This window comes from Callospermophilus lateralis, chromosome 9, assembly GCF_048772815.1.
Source record: "Callospermophilus lateralis isolate mCalLat2 chromosome 9, mCalLat2.hap1, whole genome shotgun sequence".
NCBI lineage: Eukaryota > Metazoa > Chordata > Mammalia > Rodentia > Sciuridae > Callospermophilus > Callospermophilus lateralis.
Genome location: NC_135313.1, coordinates 50,047,999 through 50,060,179, shown reverse-complemented (window position 1 = coordinate 50,060,179; position 12,181 = coordinate 50,047,999). Strand labels below are relative to the sequence as shown.

Below are 12,181 nucleotides of genomic sequence, written 5' to 3'. Positions count from 1 at the left end.
AATAGTTTAGCTTCTGATTTCTAAACAGACAGGTAATGCATATTATGGGATTTGGTAAAATAATCCATTTGTGGGAATTTTATGGTACCATTTTAGCCTGTATTGGCTCATGAGAAATCAAGAAGACTCTGATTTGGTGTCCTCATGTTAACCAAGTCCTTGGGGAAAGGCCCCAGCTCTTATAATACCAATATGAGACTAAGCTCAGTCACTCACCCTAATATGCTAATCAGATGATAAAGGTAAAGGACAGGAAAAACATTTTAATCAGCATGCCACAATGGGAAGAACAGATACAGTGATCAAATATCTGTTCCAGGGTCTGACAGAAACTTTGAAGTTCATAGGAAAGGGGAACAAAGCTAAGGAATGGGGGCTTGTATGGCTGAGGCTTTGTAAAACTGACAGAGTATATCATCCTGCTCGGGCCATGGTCTGATTGATCATTATCTAAAGATTAGTTCTGTGCGGTTGCTGTGGAGAAGGCTTTATTCTTTTAAGGGGCAATCTGGTTTCCACGAGATAATTGTTCCTACTTTAGTGGGATAGCCTCAATTCCTATAATAGGGCAATTGATCCCACTTAGTGGGGCAATCTGATCGTGGGGTGATCTGTGATGTTTTGCTGTTTCTAGAGTCTAAGAGACTGCAGATTTAGGGCAACGACTAGAGACTTCTAGGAAGCACTCCAAGCAGTTGAATGTCCTTGAAAATCTTGAAAATATCCAAGTTATCTTATTTTAATGTCTTCAGTCTTGAAGGGGGATAAGGTACATTAGATAAATTTAGGGCTAATAAACCCTGTATTGTATTCCTTAAATGATTAACATGCCTATGTGTAGAATCAGCAGGGATATGAACCAAGATTTAAGGTAATAACAAAGGCAGAGATGCCAAGTTTTATCCTGCTTTTAGTGACCCACTGGGCATCAGCAGGCTCAAATGAAGAGTCAGTGTTTTTAGCAAAAGCAGCATCTCTAAATCCCCATTATACTCACATGACCCACATCCTGTTGAATTCATCTCAATTTGGCACCTTCAGAAGTCCTATTTCTCACTTTTCACTTTCTGGGAGTCATCTTCAACTCCAAGACTTTACAGAAATTCTAAGCAGTATCAGACTTTCTGTCTTACACTCATTGATATCCTAGGATTTGCATTGCTGAATCATTTCTTCACTTATCCATTGATTCATTAAAATGCAAAGAAGAAAGGGCATTTGGAAAAATTTACATGAATAATTTCCCCAAATCCTTCTGAATATTTGACTGTGATTAGCAATGTAACAGAAAAAACTCCAAATGTTAGTTTCTGAGAAAATGAGACAATGTGGGAAAAGTTCTCTTTTACTCTGAAGATGTTCTCACAAAAATTTTCTCTAGTCCAAATTTTGGAAAGTCATTATATTTTTATTTACCTCTAGATGTCTTGTTTTCATTGAGATAAAATATGTTTTGAAAAATAACTCAACCTCAAAATTCTAAAAGATTATTACATTTAATAAAACTTCTATGGCATTAAAGAAACAAGAGAAATTCTCAGTAGTGGAATATAATGTCTCCAAACTAACAAAGTTATTATAAAAGCATTCTTACCATGATACCTGTATGAAGCATTATGTAATGCACAGTTTGAGTGACATCAGCTGCATGTACCAAATTGTGATAAGGATTTTTATATTTGCTGTAACCAACTTCTAAAGCTTCTGCAAAAGCAATTAGGCAAGAAACAGGAATCTGTGGAAAGTGATAAATATGGTTATATTTTGGACTCAAGAGTGGCACTATATCAACTTGAGCACAGGGTTTTGGATAAACACAGTGAGTCAGATGTGGGCAGTAATTTCTTTAAGTTGAATCTGGATTGTTATAAAAAAAAACACACACACACACGTCGTTAACATATTAGTTTTCAATCCTGAGAAGTAATCTAACCCCCAAGTATTTAAAGCACATGGATGAAAAAATGGTCTAACCCACACTATATAAGTTTACATTTTTATATCTTCCTGAGTCAAGGAAAACAATTTGTTTTTGAAAGGGAAAATATTTTCAATTATAATCTGTAAGGCCTAGTTTTCCAATCTATAATACAAAGGCATTAAAATAGACAATTTCCCAGCACTTTCTATCTCCAACAATGCCATGGTTCTACAGGAAAGTTAAAGGCCAGCAGCAGACTGCTCAGAAGTCCTAACTCTAATCTGTTGCTTAGATGGCTCCAAATCAGTGTAAGAAAAGCTGATAATAGAGGATTACTATGTTTTAGGAACACTGAAGATCTGTCTTAATTCTTTAAGATATAACTTCCAATCCCCATATGGGTGTTCTGTGAGTGATCAATGGAGCCAGAGAATAGTTTCATAATGTGGTGAATTCAACCTTAGATCTGTACCTGTTAACTAGAAACATTCTAAAGTGAATTAATTAATCAGTGTTCTATATTTTCATTATTATTCAAATAGCTGATTCTAAAGGTACTTCATGTCACTTTCCTTCCACACTTCTGACCTTGAAGCGGTTGAGAAGATCGTATCTGGTAAACAGTTCATAGATCATAAACTTCAGGCTATGCTCTCCGCTTGCTTCATTTAGGGCAAAGACATCAAAAGACCATTTATCGACATCCTATAAAAAAATAGAGTAAATATATTAGGTGACAATATCATATAGTTCTGTGGTTTTGTATGGAAAATTATTTGAGAGATTAGGCAGCAGGTCATATTTCAATTCAGCATGTCAAACTGGATTTTACCAGAGTATGATATCACCGGGGTCACAAAATGTGAGGCCAAAATGCCTGCCATAAAACATCTTCCCAGATTGGGTCCTGTCCTGAAGTAGAATTGCTAGTGATATGGGTGATATCAATTGAAGAATATAGGGAATATAGACCAAATTTTTCCCCCTTCCCACCCACCTGCTGCTTTGCTTGGAATTTCAGCATTATAGTTAGTAATGATAGGGGACAGACAGATGTGAATGGTTAAGGGAATAATTCTACAAAATGGGTCCACTGTGCTCACCCCACATGCTTTCTTTTCCAAGAAACAATTTATCTACATCTCTGCCTGGCTTAAGAGGACAAGATATGTCACATTCCTCAGCAAACTACCTATTACCTACAGAAGAAATGCAGTCCTGAAATAATAAAATAATGTTGATAACAAGAATTTAAGTTACCCTTACTTTTGTGACCGTTTCACAGGCCAGATCCTAGAACTTAGAGAGATTAAGATAATTCCTCTTAGCCATAAAATCTGGAAGATTTTGTGCTAAAGAAGCCAATTAGAATCTGGTCAGCATGGGCCAAAGTGACCTAGAATTTTTATAGCGGTGGGGACTTAAAGGTCTGATGTCATCCTGTGGTCAGTCAAATTTCAAGAGGTGAACCTGGGCATGACTCTCTGGAAACTTCTCTGGGATCCCCAATAAAACTAGAGTGCAGGATAGGCACACAGTCTTATCTGGGAGAGGACCCACTCTCTCCCATGAGAATGTCCCCTTCCTACTTTTCCCATCTCTTCTAATAAACTCATGCCTGTTACTCTGAGCAATATGTCTGAAATCTTTCTGACTGGATCACAAGAAATGGAGCTTAAAGAGGGTAATTTGTGCTGCCTCAGTTTCATGGAAGGCCACCACCCTGTAACAGTAATTAGGCTAGAAGTTTTGATAACTTCTCTCCTCTTGCAGGATACAAATACCACAGGAGGAAGAGAGCACACTACCTTGTTATTACTCCTTCTGACTTAAGCTGACCCAGTTATACTTTTCTCCAGGGACTGATGGTAAGAAAAGGAAGTGGGCCCGCTAATTGAGGAGGAGAATAGTAATTGGTGTTATTTCTTGCAATGTGTAGGGAAACAGGCAAGCTTGTAGGGAAGCAGGTGCACTGGGAAAATACAGTGACAGTGGGGGGCGGGGGAGGAATCAACCACTTTAGCTATCTCATATTTTTCTAAAAACAAAACATACAAACAAAAACTAAAGCACAAAATTCAGTTCAAAAGATGATCCGGAACTATTAGCAAAGGACAGTGTTTATATACACACACGCAGTAGATTTGGTACTGAACAATAAATAGGCAACCTTTAAGCTATGCATTAATTTTTGCATTTGAGTAGGCACTTTTTAGAATTTCATTCATTTAACATTTTAACATTCTTAAGGAAGCCAACTGTAGGTGCTGTAACATGCTTAAACTAAACTGAAAATCTGATAAGAAGTATTTCACCAGTCTTTTTAAAAAAGGTCTCCTTTGAAAACATAACAGTAACAGCCTCAAATGGTACTTTCAATCTCCCTGGAACCAAACACCCATGAAATACCTTTTGGTTTTCTTGTCTGCCATTGTTATTTATCTTCCATTTGGCTCTAGTTTGATCCCCAAACACTTGCTTTATCTCTTTGTAAATTAAAAATCTCTAAAGTTTCTGTTAGAAGGATTTTTACCATCAGTAAAGCTCAAAGGAGGCCAAGAAATCTTTTATCAAATTCCAAAGCTAACAAGGAATAGTTAGCTCAGACTCTTTCAAGGCAGCTATTAGAGTTCCAACCAGGGATTCCTGCTGTGTTAGCTCTGTTTCTTGGGGAGTTTCATAAACAATGATGATTTGCATTTGTAAACCATTGTAGATGCTTCCCTCCTGCACTGTCACATTGAGAACAAACAAGACAAGGAGGTTTCTAAGATAATAAATTATTTAACTAAAATATTCTTTACTTGGTGACAGTTCTTCCCTCAACCTCTTAGTGCATATGTTTTTACTAATTTCCTATTTCAGAAAAAACTGATACCTTCTCCTATGCCAACATACTTTCAGTTGGTTTTTAGGCAAAGATTTTTAAAAAGAAATAAAATAAAAATAAGGAATTTCTTTGAACATGGTAGAAGAAATAACAGGAAAGCAATATCTTTTCAGAACCCAGGAATAATTAGTATATTCTACTGTGACATTTTAGTTATATACTTGTCTGTACTATAGTTTCAGGAACATAATTCTATTTTAAAACATCCAAGGAAAGTGAACTACCTTTTTAATTAATAAGATTTGAATCTAATATGAGGCAGAGAAGAAAACACAGAGGAAATTAAAACACAAATATAAGCAATACAAATTTAAAATAGGAAAGGAGTATAGTATGTAGAAATGAAGCAGTCCAAGGTTTTACTGGCTGCCATTATGTTATAAATTCTTGGTTAACAGTACCATGGAGTAGTTTTAGAAGACAAAGTTACTTTCTCCAACCAAATTAAGAGTCAGAAATAAATAAAGAATTCAGCAGAGGATCCTACAAAATGCCTCTGTAGAAATAACATCTGTGACAAATGTGCACACGCATGCCCACACACAGGAAACGCAGACAAGAGAGCCGCCAGCTTCTCCTTTCAGAGTGTCATCTCTAGTTATTTCTAACACATACAATACCTCAATTACACCTCTGAACAGGGTATTCTCAGGAGAAGCCAGATACAAGAAAAAAGAATTTCTTTTTTTCCCCTCAATTTTTCTCTTATACTTTGCATTTTCTCAGGTCCAAAATTTTAAATACTTTTCTTCTGTATCTTTTAAACACAGCTGACTAAAACATCTTTTGGTTGTTTTTTTTTTTTTTTTTTGTAATGTATTTAAGGCTTCCATAATATATATGTAACAAAAAACATGTATGTTCTGACAAATACTAGTGCCATCTCAAAATGGAATTCAAGATCCAATTAAATAAAATATGAAGAAAAGAAAATCATACACATATGTGCACACACGCATGCATATATGTGCATTGATATAGTTCATTAATGTAAATCAATCCTCATGTAAGTCTACAAAGAGTCATGATCTGGAACAAATTACCTTTTGTAAATGGTTAAAATAATTTCTACATTCCAACATACAGGCTGCAGCAAAGGCCTACTCTCATTTTTTCTCTCAGCCATTTTAATAAGACTTTTTTTAAATGAATATTTTATAAATGAAAATAATTGAAATTATTTCACCTTTAATGTTACTATGACAGCCGCTGGATATGCCAAACCAACCATATGATAGGATTTTCTGTACATCCTAAAAAAGACAAAAATAAATGTATGTATAAGATTTACTTGCTTCAAGTTTTCATCTCTTCCTTAAATGCAATGGAAACAATTACTTATAATTTGCTTACCTTTTATCATTAGTTACAGATTCCCTTTGTGGCAACAGTGTTAACTACAGGCACCATTTATGTGTCTACAGTGTAATAGAACAACAGCATTTTGTCTACTCACAACTACCCTGTAAAATTTAATGTGATTTTAGTTTTCATGTAAAGATAGCTTCCCCTGAATTTCATGTAATTAAAAGATGAACTGTTTGCATGTGCAGCTACGCTTTCTAACACACTGCCACATTCACAACAACACAAGTTCTTATTTTTATGTGCATTTATATTCCAAAATTTTTAGAGTGGAAGCTGAATGTCATGAAAATATTTACTTTACATTTTTGCTTTCATTTTCTTACAAAATAGAAATTGCAAGGGGGGAAATATCTATCATTGAAACTCGTCTTGAAAATTAGGATCGGGTCCCGTTCCCCTGGTGTTGAAGATTGAACACCCAAAAACACTAAGGCAAGAAAACAAGATGTTTCTAAAGGATAGACGAGTGGGGGGGAGGGGAATTCCTCTGGAGAGAAAGGGGTCCAGAGCTGGTGCCCCAGGGAGTGGCGGTGTCCTGCCCCTTTTATAGATTTTAGATTTCCTTTTTGCTCATGCTCCCTCCTCCCATCCCACCTATGCCTACATGGTGATCAAAAAGGCAGGAAGAGAGCCATCCAGGGGACAGTTACTTATGTTGGAAAATGTGATCCTTTCTCTCCCCCAAGGTGGTTAGCAACCAGGTGATGAGGAGTGCTATCTACCTATTTCCTTTTCTTTCATAATCAGCTACCTGTCCTTTGCCTTGGTCCCATCATCATAATTTACATAGGAATTATTTTTTGTTGTTGTTGTTAAGGATATTGGAGGAGATTATATTGACAAAAATTACCTAAGCTTGTTCAAATTTTTATCCAATATTAAAGAAAGATGATTCAAAAAGACAACCATTTTTTTTTCCATTTCCATAATATTATCAATAACAAGAATGTTTTTACTAACCAGTAATTGGTTTGAGTTTTCCTTTTCTGATAAGCAACCAAACTGACATACACCAGAGCTGGAAGTATATATCTCAGTGGCAAAGTATTTGCCTTGCATGAATGTGCGCAAGGTCCTAGGTTTGATTATCAGCACCAAAAAAAGAAGATACCCTAGTGTGACAAAATAGCGATTGACTTTCATTTGGGACCATGAAAGATACATAAATCCTCCACAAAATCCCCCCCTGCAAAATGCCTGAACAACCACCATAATTCAATTAAATATAATGACATATACACTAAATTTAAGAAACAGTTGTTGAGGAAAACATCATACATTTTTTTTTTTTTTTGTAAAACCACTATGGAAGATACTAACCTTTTTAATCAATGAACTTTATATTAAAAATCTGGAAGACATGTTACTCAGTTTCTATATATAAATCATCCATTTTTAAAAGATGAAAAAATCCAAGTAATTCATCATCTTTTTCTTTTAAATCTTGACTTCTTGGAAACTCAGAATGAAGATATTTTGTTTAATTGTCTCTTTAGTCTAGATTGTTTTCTTATAAAAATATCTTCTCACTTTATTCCAGACACCTCACCTCGTTATTTTGTTTTTGTGTTTCAATTTTACATTTATTTTAAAAAACTGTAAACTATTTTGGGTGTGGGTATAATAATTAGTCTTACCCATTATCTCTATTGAAATATTTAAGAGCAGTTTAAAAATAAAAATACTTATATTAATTACTCCATTGAGATAGCTATAATTATTCTAATCCTCCAGAGCAAGGAAGGTACAAACCACACCACAAAAGATCTAGAAAATAATTACTGCTAATAAGGATCCCTGGTTGTGGGTGTTTTGTTTGTTTGTTTTTGTGGGAAACAGTCTTTTCTATCTATTTTTCTAGTTAGTATTTCTAAAAAACAGGTGCTGGAGAAATGAAAATGTGGTCAATAGGGAAAGGTTCAGTAGAAAAACCAATCAGGAATAAGAAATTTTAAGACATTAAGTGATGTGAAATCATCTCAGGGAAAGGAATGTCCCTGCAAAGAGAACATGTGCTTTGAATCAGGAGTTAGCTGCTGACTGGTGGTAAGACTTTTGGAATGCTATTTAATGCCACTTATTTGCAAAAGGATTTGTGTGTGTGGGGCGGGTAAAGGGTGTAAATGTGTTTCATAATCTAATAAAGACTCCATACAAGAAAGCCTGTATTACTATTACTATAGCTGCTCTCATCAGTCTGCTGCCAGTCCCTCTGGTTCCAACCCTTACATCATTCAGAGCTCCCTGGGCTCATTGGGAACTCTGGTGCCAGTGAGTTTCTCAGACTGGGAAGAGGTTGAGAAATGAGTATCAGTATACTTTATCACCACATGAACTATAAAGAAAGACTTACGGATGTACTTTATCACCACATGGAACGTAAAGAAAGATTGTCCTTCTAAAGAGACAAACTTCCTCTTTATCACACATTTCTAATTCTATAATCAGGAATAGAATTCTATGATAGAAAATTAGAAATAGAAAATCAGATGGAAATTAAGATGACTTCTCCTGGAATCAGAATGAGCGTGGGAAGAACCTTAATCTGGTTTCCTTGTGCTTTGGTAGATAGGTGATATATCACAAGTTTCTGAAAAAGGATAATGAATTTCCTGGGATCCTCCAGGTGGTAAAGTCCAATTGAAAATATGATGCATTGATTTTGGAAGTTTTTACTATAATTATAAAATATAATTCAAAACCTTAAAAAGAAACACCCTATCTTATGCCAAACACCGTGTTAAACAGTGGACTATTGAGTGGAAAATAAGGGAAACATTCTTGCTGCTTTTGGGAGGTTTATATAAGTGGTGAAGAAAGACAAAAAAATAAGAAGCAATATATGATTAGAAATAGTAATAGGTGTCATGAGGTGAATTCCTGGTTGGAGTAGTGCTGGAGGACCAGAATCCAGAGGGATCAGAGAATGATCTGGAAAGACAGAATGGGCCCCATAGGATTGCAGGGAGGATCATTTTTAGCAGGATTCCAAGGAAGGAAAGAGTTTAGGAATGTGCTTGGAATTGAAATCAAGGCTGGTAGAGATGTTTGGACAAGGATGAGGGCAGCAACAGATGAGGCTAGAAAGAAAGAGGTGTCTGGTCAAGTGAGGTCCCATTACCAAGTGAAATAGGAAATCATCCAAAGGTTTGTACCTTAAGAGTGACAGAGATAATTTTTATTTTATAACATCACTGTGAGAGGAGTTGTTTGGAGAGCCCAAGAGAGGAAGAGGGAAGCCCAGTTAGAAAGCTACTTCCTGTTTCTGATGGTAGGTTGTGGAGGCGTGGATTGGAGATGTCAGAGTAGAGATGAGGAAATGAGTAGTGAATCAGGACACATTTAGGTTACTAATTACCAGGACTTGCTGAGGTATTAAATCTTGGCAGGGAAGCCTTAGAGGAGAAAGCAACAAAACTTCAAAGAGGCGGCTAATTTTTTAGGATTAAAGAGAAATATTTTTGAAAATTCAAGATAAACATGTTACTAATGGGGATTCAGCAGTGATTAAAAGATATCATTTCTAAATGCGCTCCTCATTAGTTTCCAAACTGCTTATTGATTTAGTGAGCTTATATACACATTTTGATATTTTTATATGCTATAAAATAAAATTTGTTTTAAGTAGCACACACAATGGAAATTTGGCATGTCAATATATTTTACTGAATTTTTCTTAATCTTGTCTTGAATAGAAATGCAAATTCAGTTGGTTTTATCCACAGTTGGCATTTATTTACAGTTTTCCAACTTCTGCAATTTTTTCTTAAGCAAAGAAGACAAAATATATTTCTTTAGTAAATTAAACATATTCTTTTATCTGTGACACTCTTATTAACTTCCTGAAATTCTATTTAGATTTTTTAAATTTGGTGCTCTGGGAAATCAATAACCGTCACATATATGCATAAGTTGTTTTGAAAAAACAGGAATATGGTTATAGACATTCTTTTTCCTCATCCCTGCCTATTTCCCTCATACTTCTGGTCCAACCTGGGAGAACTGAAATAAGTTTATGCACCGAAGAGGGTGTTGTTATATCACCAAACTATTCAGAATATTTTTAGGGATCCTTTACCTGAGCTAATTAGGTATGGTTAAAAAATTTGCAAAATAGTGAATAATCACTCAGTGCATGCTATTTTGAGTGATATTCACATTCTGAGATATTAGAAGCTTCATAGCTGTGGTTATGATACATGGTTAAGTTGCACTGTATTTCTCCTTGTATGTACCCTTATTTACATTTTTAAAATTCAAATGTCATTCCCATTGTTCCTTTAACACAGAAAAGTTAAAGTTTAGAATGTTTATTGGAGGTGGGATCTAGAAGAAACAAAAGAAAAATGTTTTGTTCTCCCTTAAAGTACATTGACAAAAAAACTTTGTTCTTCAACTTCATTAGTTTCTCAACTATTAAATTATCTTTTTGTATGTATAATTTATTTATGTGTTAGTCTAAGGGATTTTTGATAACTACTTTTCAATTTTGTTGGGCATTTTTATTTTGGGTCTATTTGTAGTTTTATTTCTGAAACATCTTGTTTCCTAGAAAAAATAAATAAATCTTGCTCTTAAAAGTTAAAAGCATGTAAAACTGGGTCACATGATGTTGTGTTTCACATGAAAACGTTGGTGATTTGACTCCATGGTGTAGGAGCCACTGAATACCCTGTTTCAGTGATACAAGTGTTGAAAAACTTCTCAAAAGTGAAAATGAGAGAATTTTCTTTCCATGATGGAAAGATGGGAAGAGGAAGTTCTTTTCTCTTTATGGCAGAAAAAGGCCTGCTTGACTTTGGTAAGTAGGTTGTTACCCAATACAGAATTTTTTAAATGAGCTATTACATTTTATTCAGACAAAATCAATTGTATAATGTGCTATATGTTAGACTAGTTTTTAACAGTTAAGCACAAAAAATCATTTCAGAATGGTCATTCAAAGGGCTTTGCTTTCAGTCTTCATGTCAATTTAGTATAAATAAGAATAATACATCCAAGGCAAAAATATCTAGTTACAGGCAAATTCATCACAAAATTCCTAACCTGTTCATTCAAGTCATGGTTACCGTTTTTCTCAAAGAATACAATATAGGTCTCTCATAATTTTGATACAGTGAACATATTCACTGCCTTTAAGATTTTATTTTCTTGAGATACCAATAGTTTTACTTACCTTTCCACAAAAATTCCAGCTTGAACAGCATGCACAATGCTTCGAAATCTTGGTTTTTCCTCATGTTTCTTTTTCATCATCCCCATTTTCCGTGTAAAAGTAGAAGCCAACCAATCCCGAACTTCCGATGGGACTGAGTCAGACTGAATGTCACTGAGCTCATCTTCTGTATCCAGCAGTCTTCTGCAAAAATGTATGCACAGTAAATGTTAGAAAAAAATGAAGAAAAGCTAATAACAAGAAAACAAGCATTGCAATGAGACTTAGTAATAGCAAGTTATTATCATTAGTCCTTATTATGAACTATTTAAAAAAAGAAAAAAATGTGGGTTAACATTGGGGAAGCTCTTAATTTCTCAAATTCATCACCTTCTAAAGGCAAGAACTAATCGGTGTGAGCAATTGCAGCTCTCCTTACATTGATGTATAATGATACCCATTAAGAGGCTTAGACTGTTAATATATCATTCCAATAATGAATAAAACTAAGAAAAGATAGGGAAGAGAATTCATAAACAGATGTCTGCTATTAAAAGAAGCAACTGGGTGGAAAGAAAAGAGGGGGGTCAAAACCATAAAAGTTGTCTTATAATTAACAATCTTATATACATAGTATAGAGAGTATGTGCTCTTTAAATAAGGCTTTGATGTTTCCAAAATTCATTCACAGGTGTAGATGCCATTTCATCAGTAAGTTCTTCAAATTTTTAGGAAAATGTTAAACTCAGGTATTCTAAAATGTTATTTCTGATATCAACACCACAGATTTTTTAAAAGTTCAAAAAATGTTAACTAAAGAAAATCAATGGATTATGGTTATCCCTCA

The 12,181-nt window shown here is 34.7% G+C and overlaps 1 protein-coding gene across 5 annotated transcripts in view; it reads right to left on the bottom strand.

Annotated features, from left to right (window-relative positions):
* Nucleotides 1-12,181, bottom strand: part of Pde1a (phosphodiesterase 1A) — a 385,391-nt gene that overhangs the window by 209,350 nt on the left and 163,860 nt on the right. For all 5 annotated transcript variants that reach the window (XM_076865510.2, XM_076865512.2, XM_077110267.1 and 2 more), the window contains 4 exons: nucleotides 11,356-11,538; nucleotides 5,998-6,064; nucleotides 2,510-2,626; nucleotides 1,595-1,735 (listed from right to left, as the gene is read on the bottom strand). In XM_076865510.2, the coding sequence (XP_076721625.2) occupies nucleotides 1,595-1,735; nucleotides 2,510-2,626; nucleotides 5,998-6,064; nucleotides 11,356-11,538 (508 nt within the window). The remainder of the gene's footprint in view (nucleotides 1-1,594; nucleotides 1,736-2,509; nucleotides 2,627-5,997; nucleotides 6,065-11,355; nucleotides 11,539-12,181) is intronic.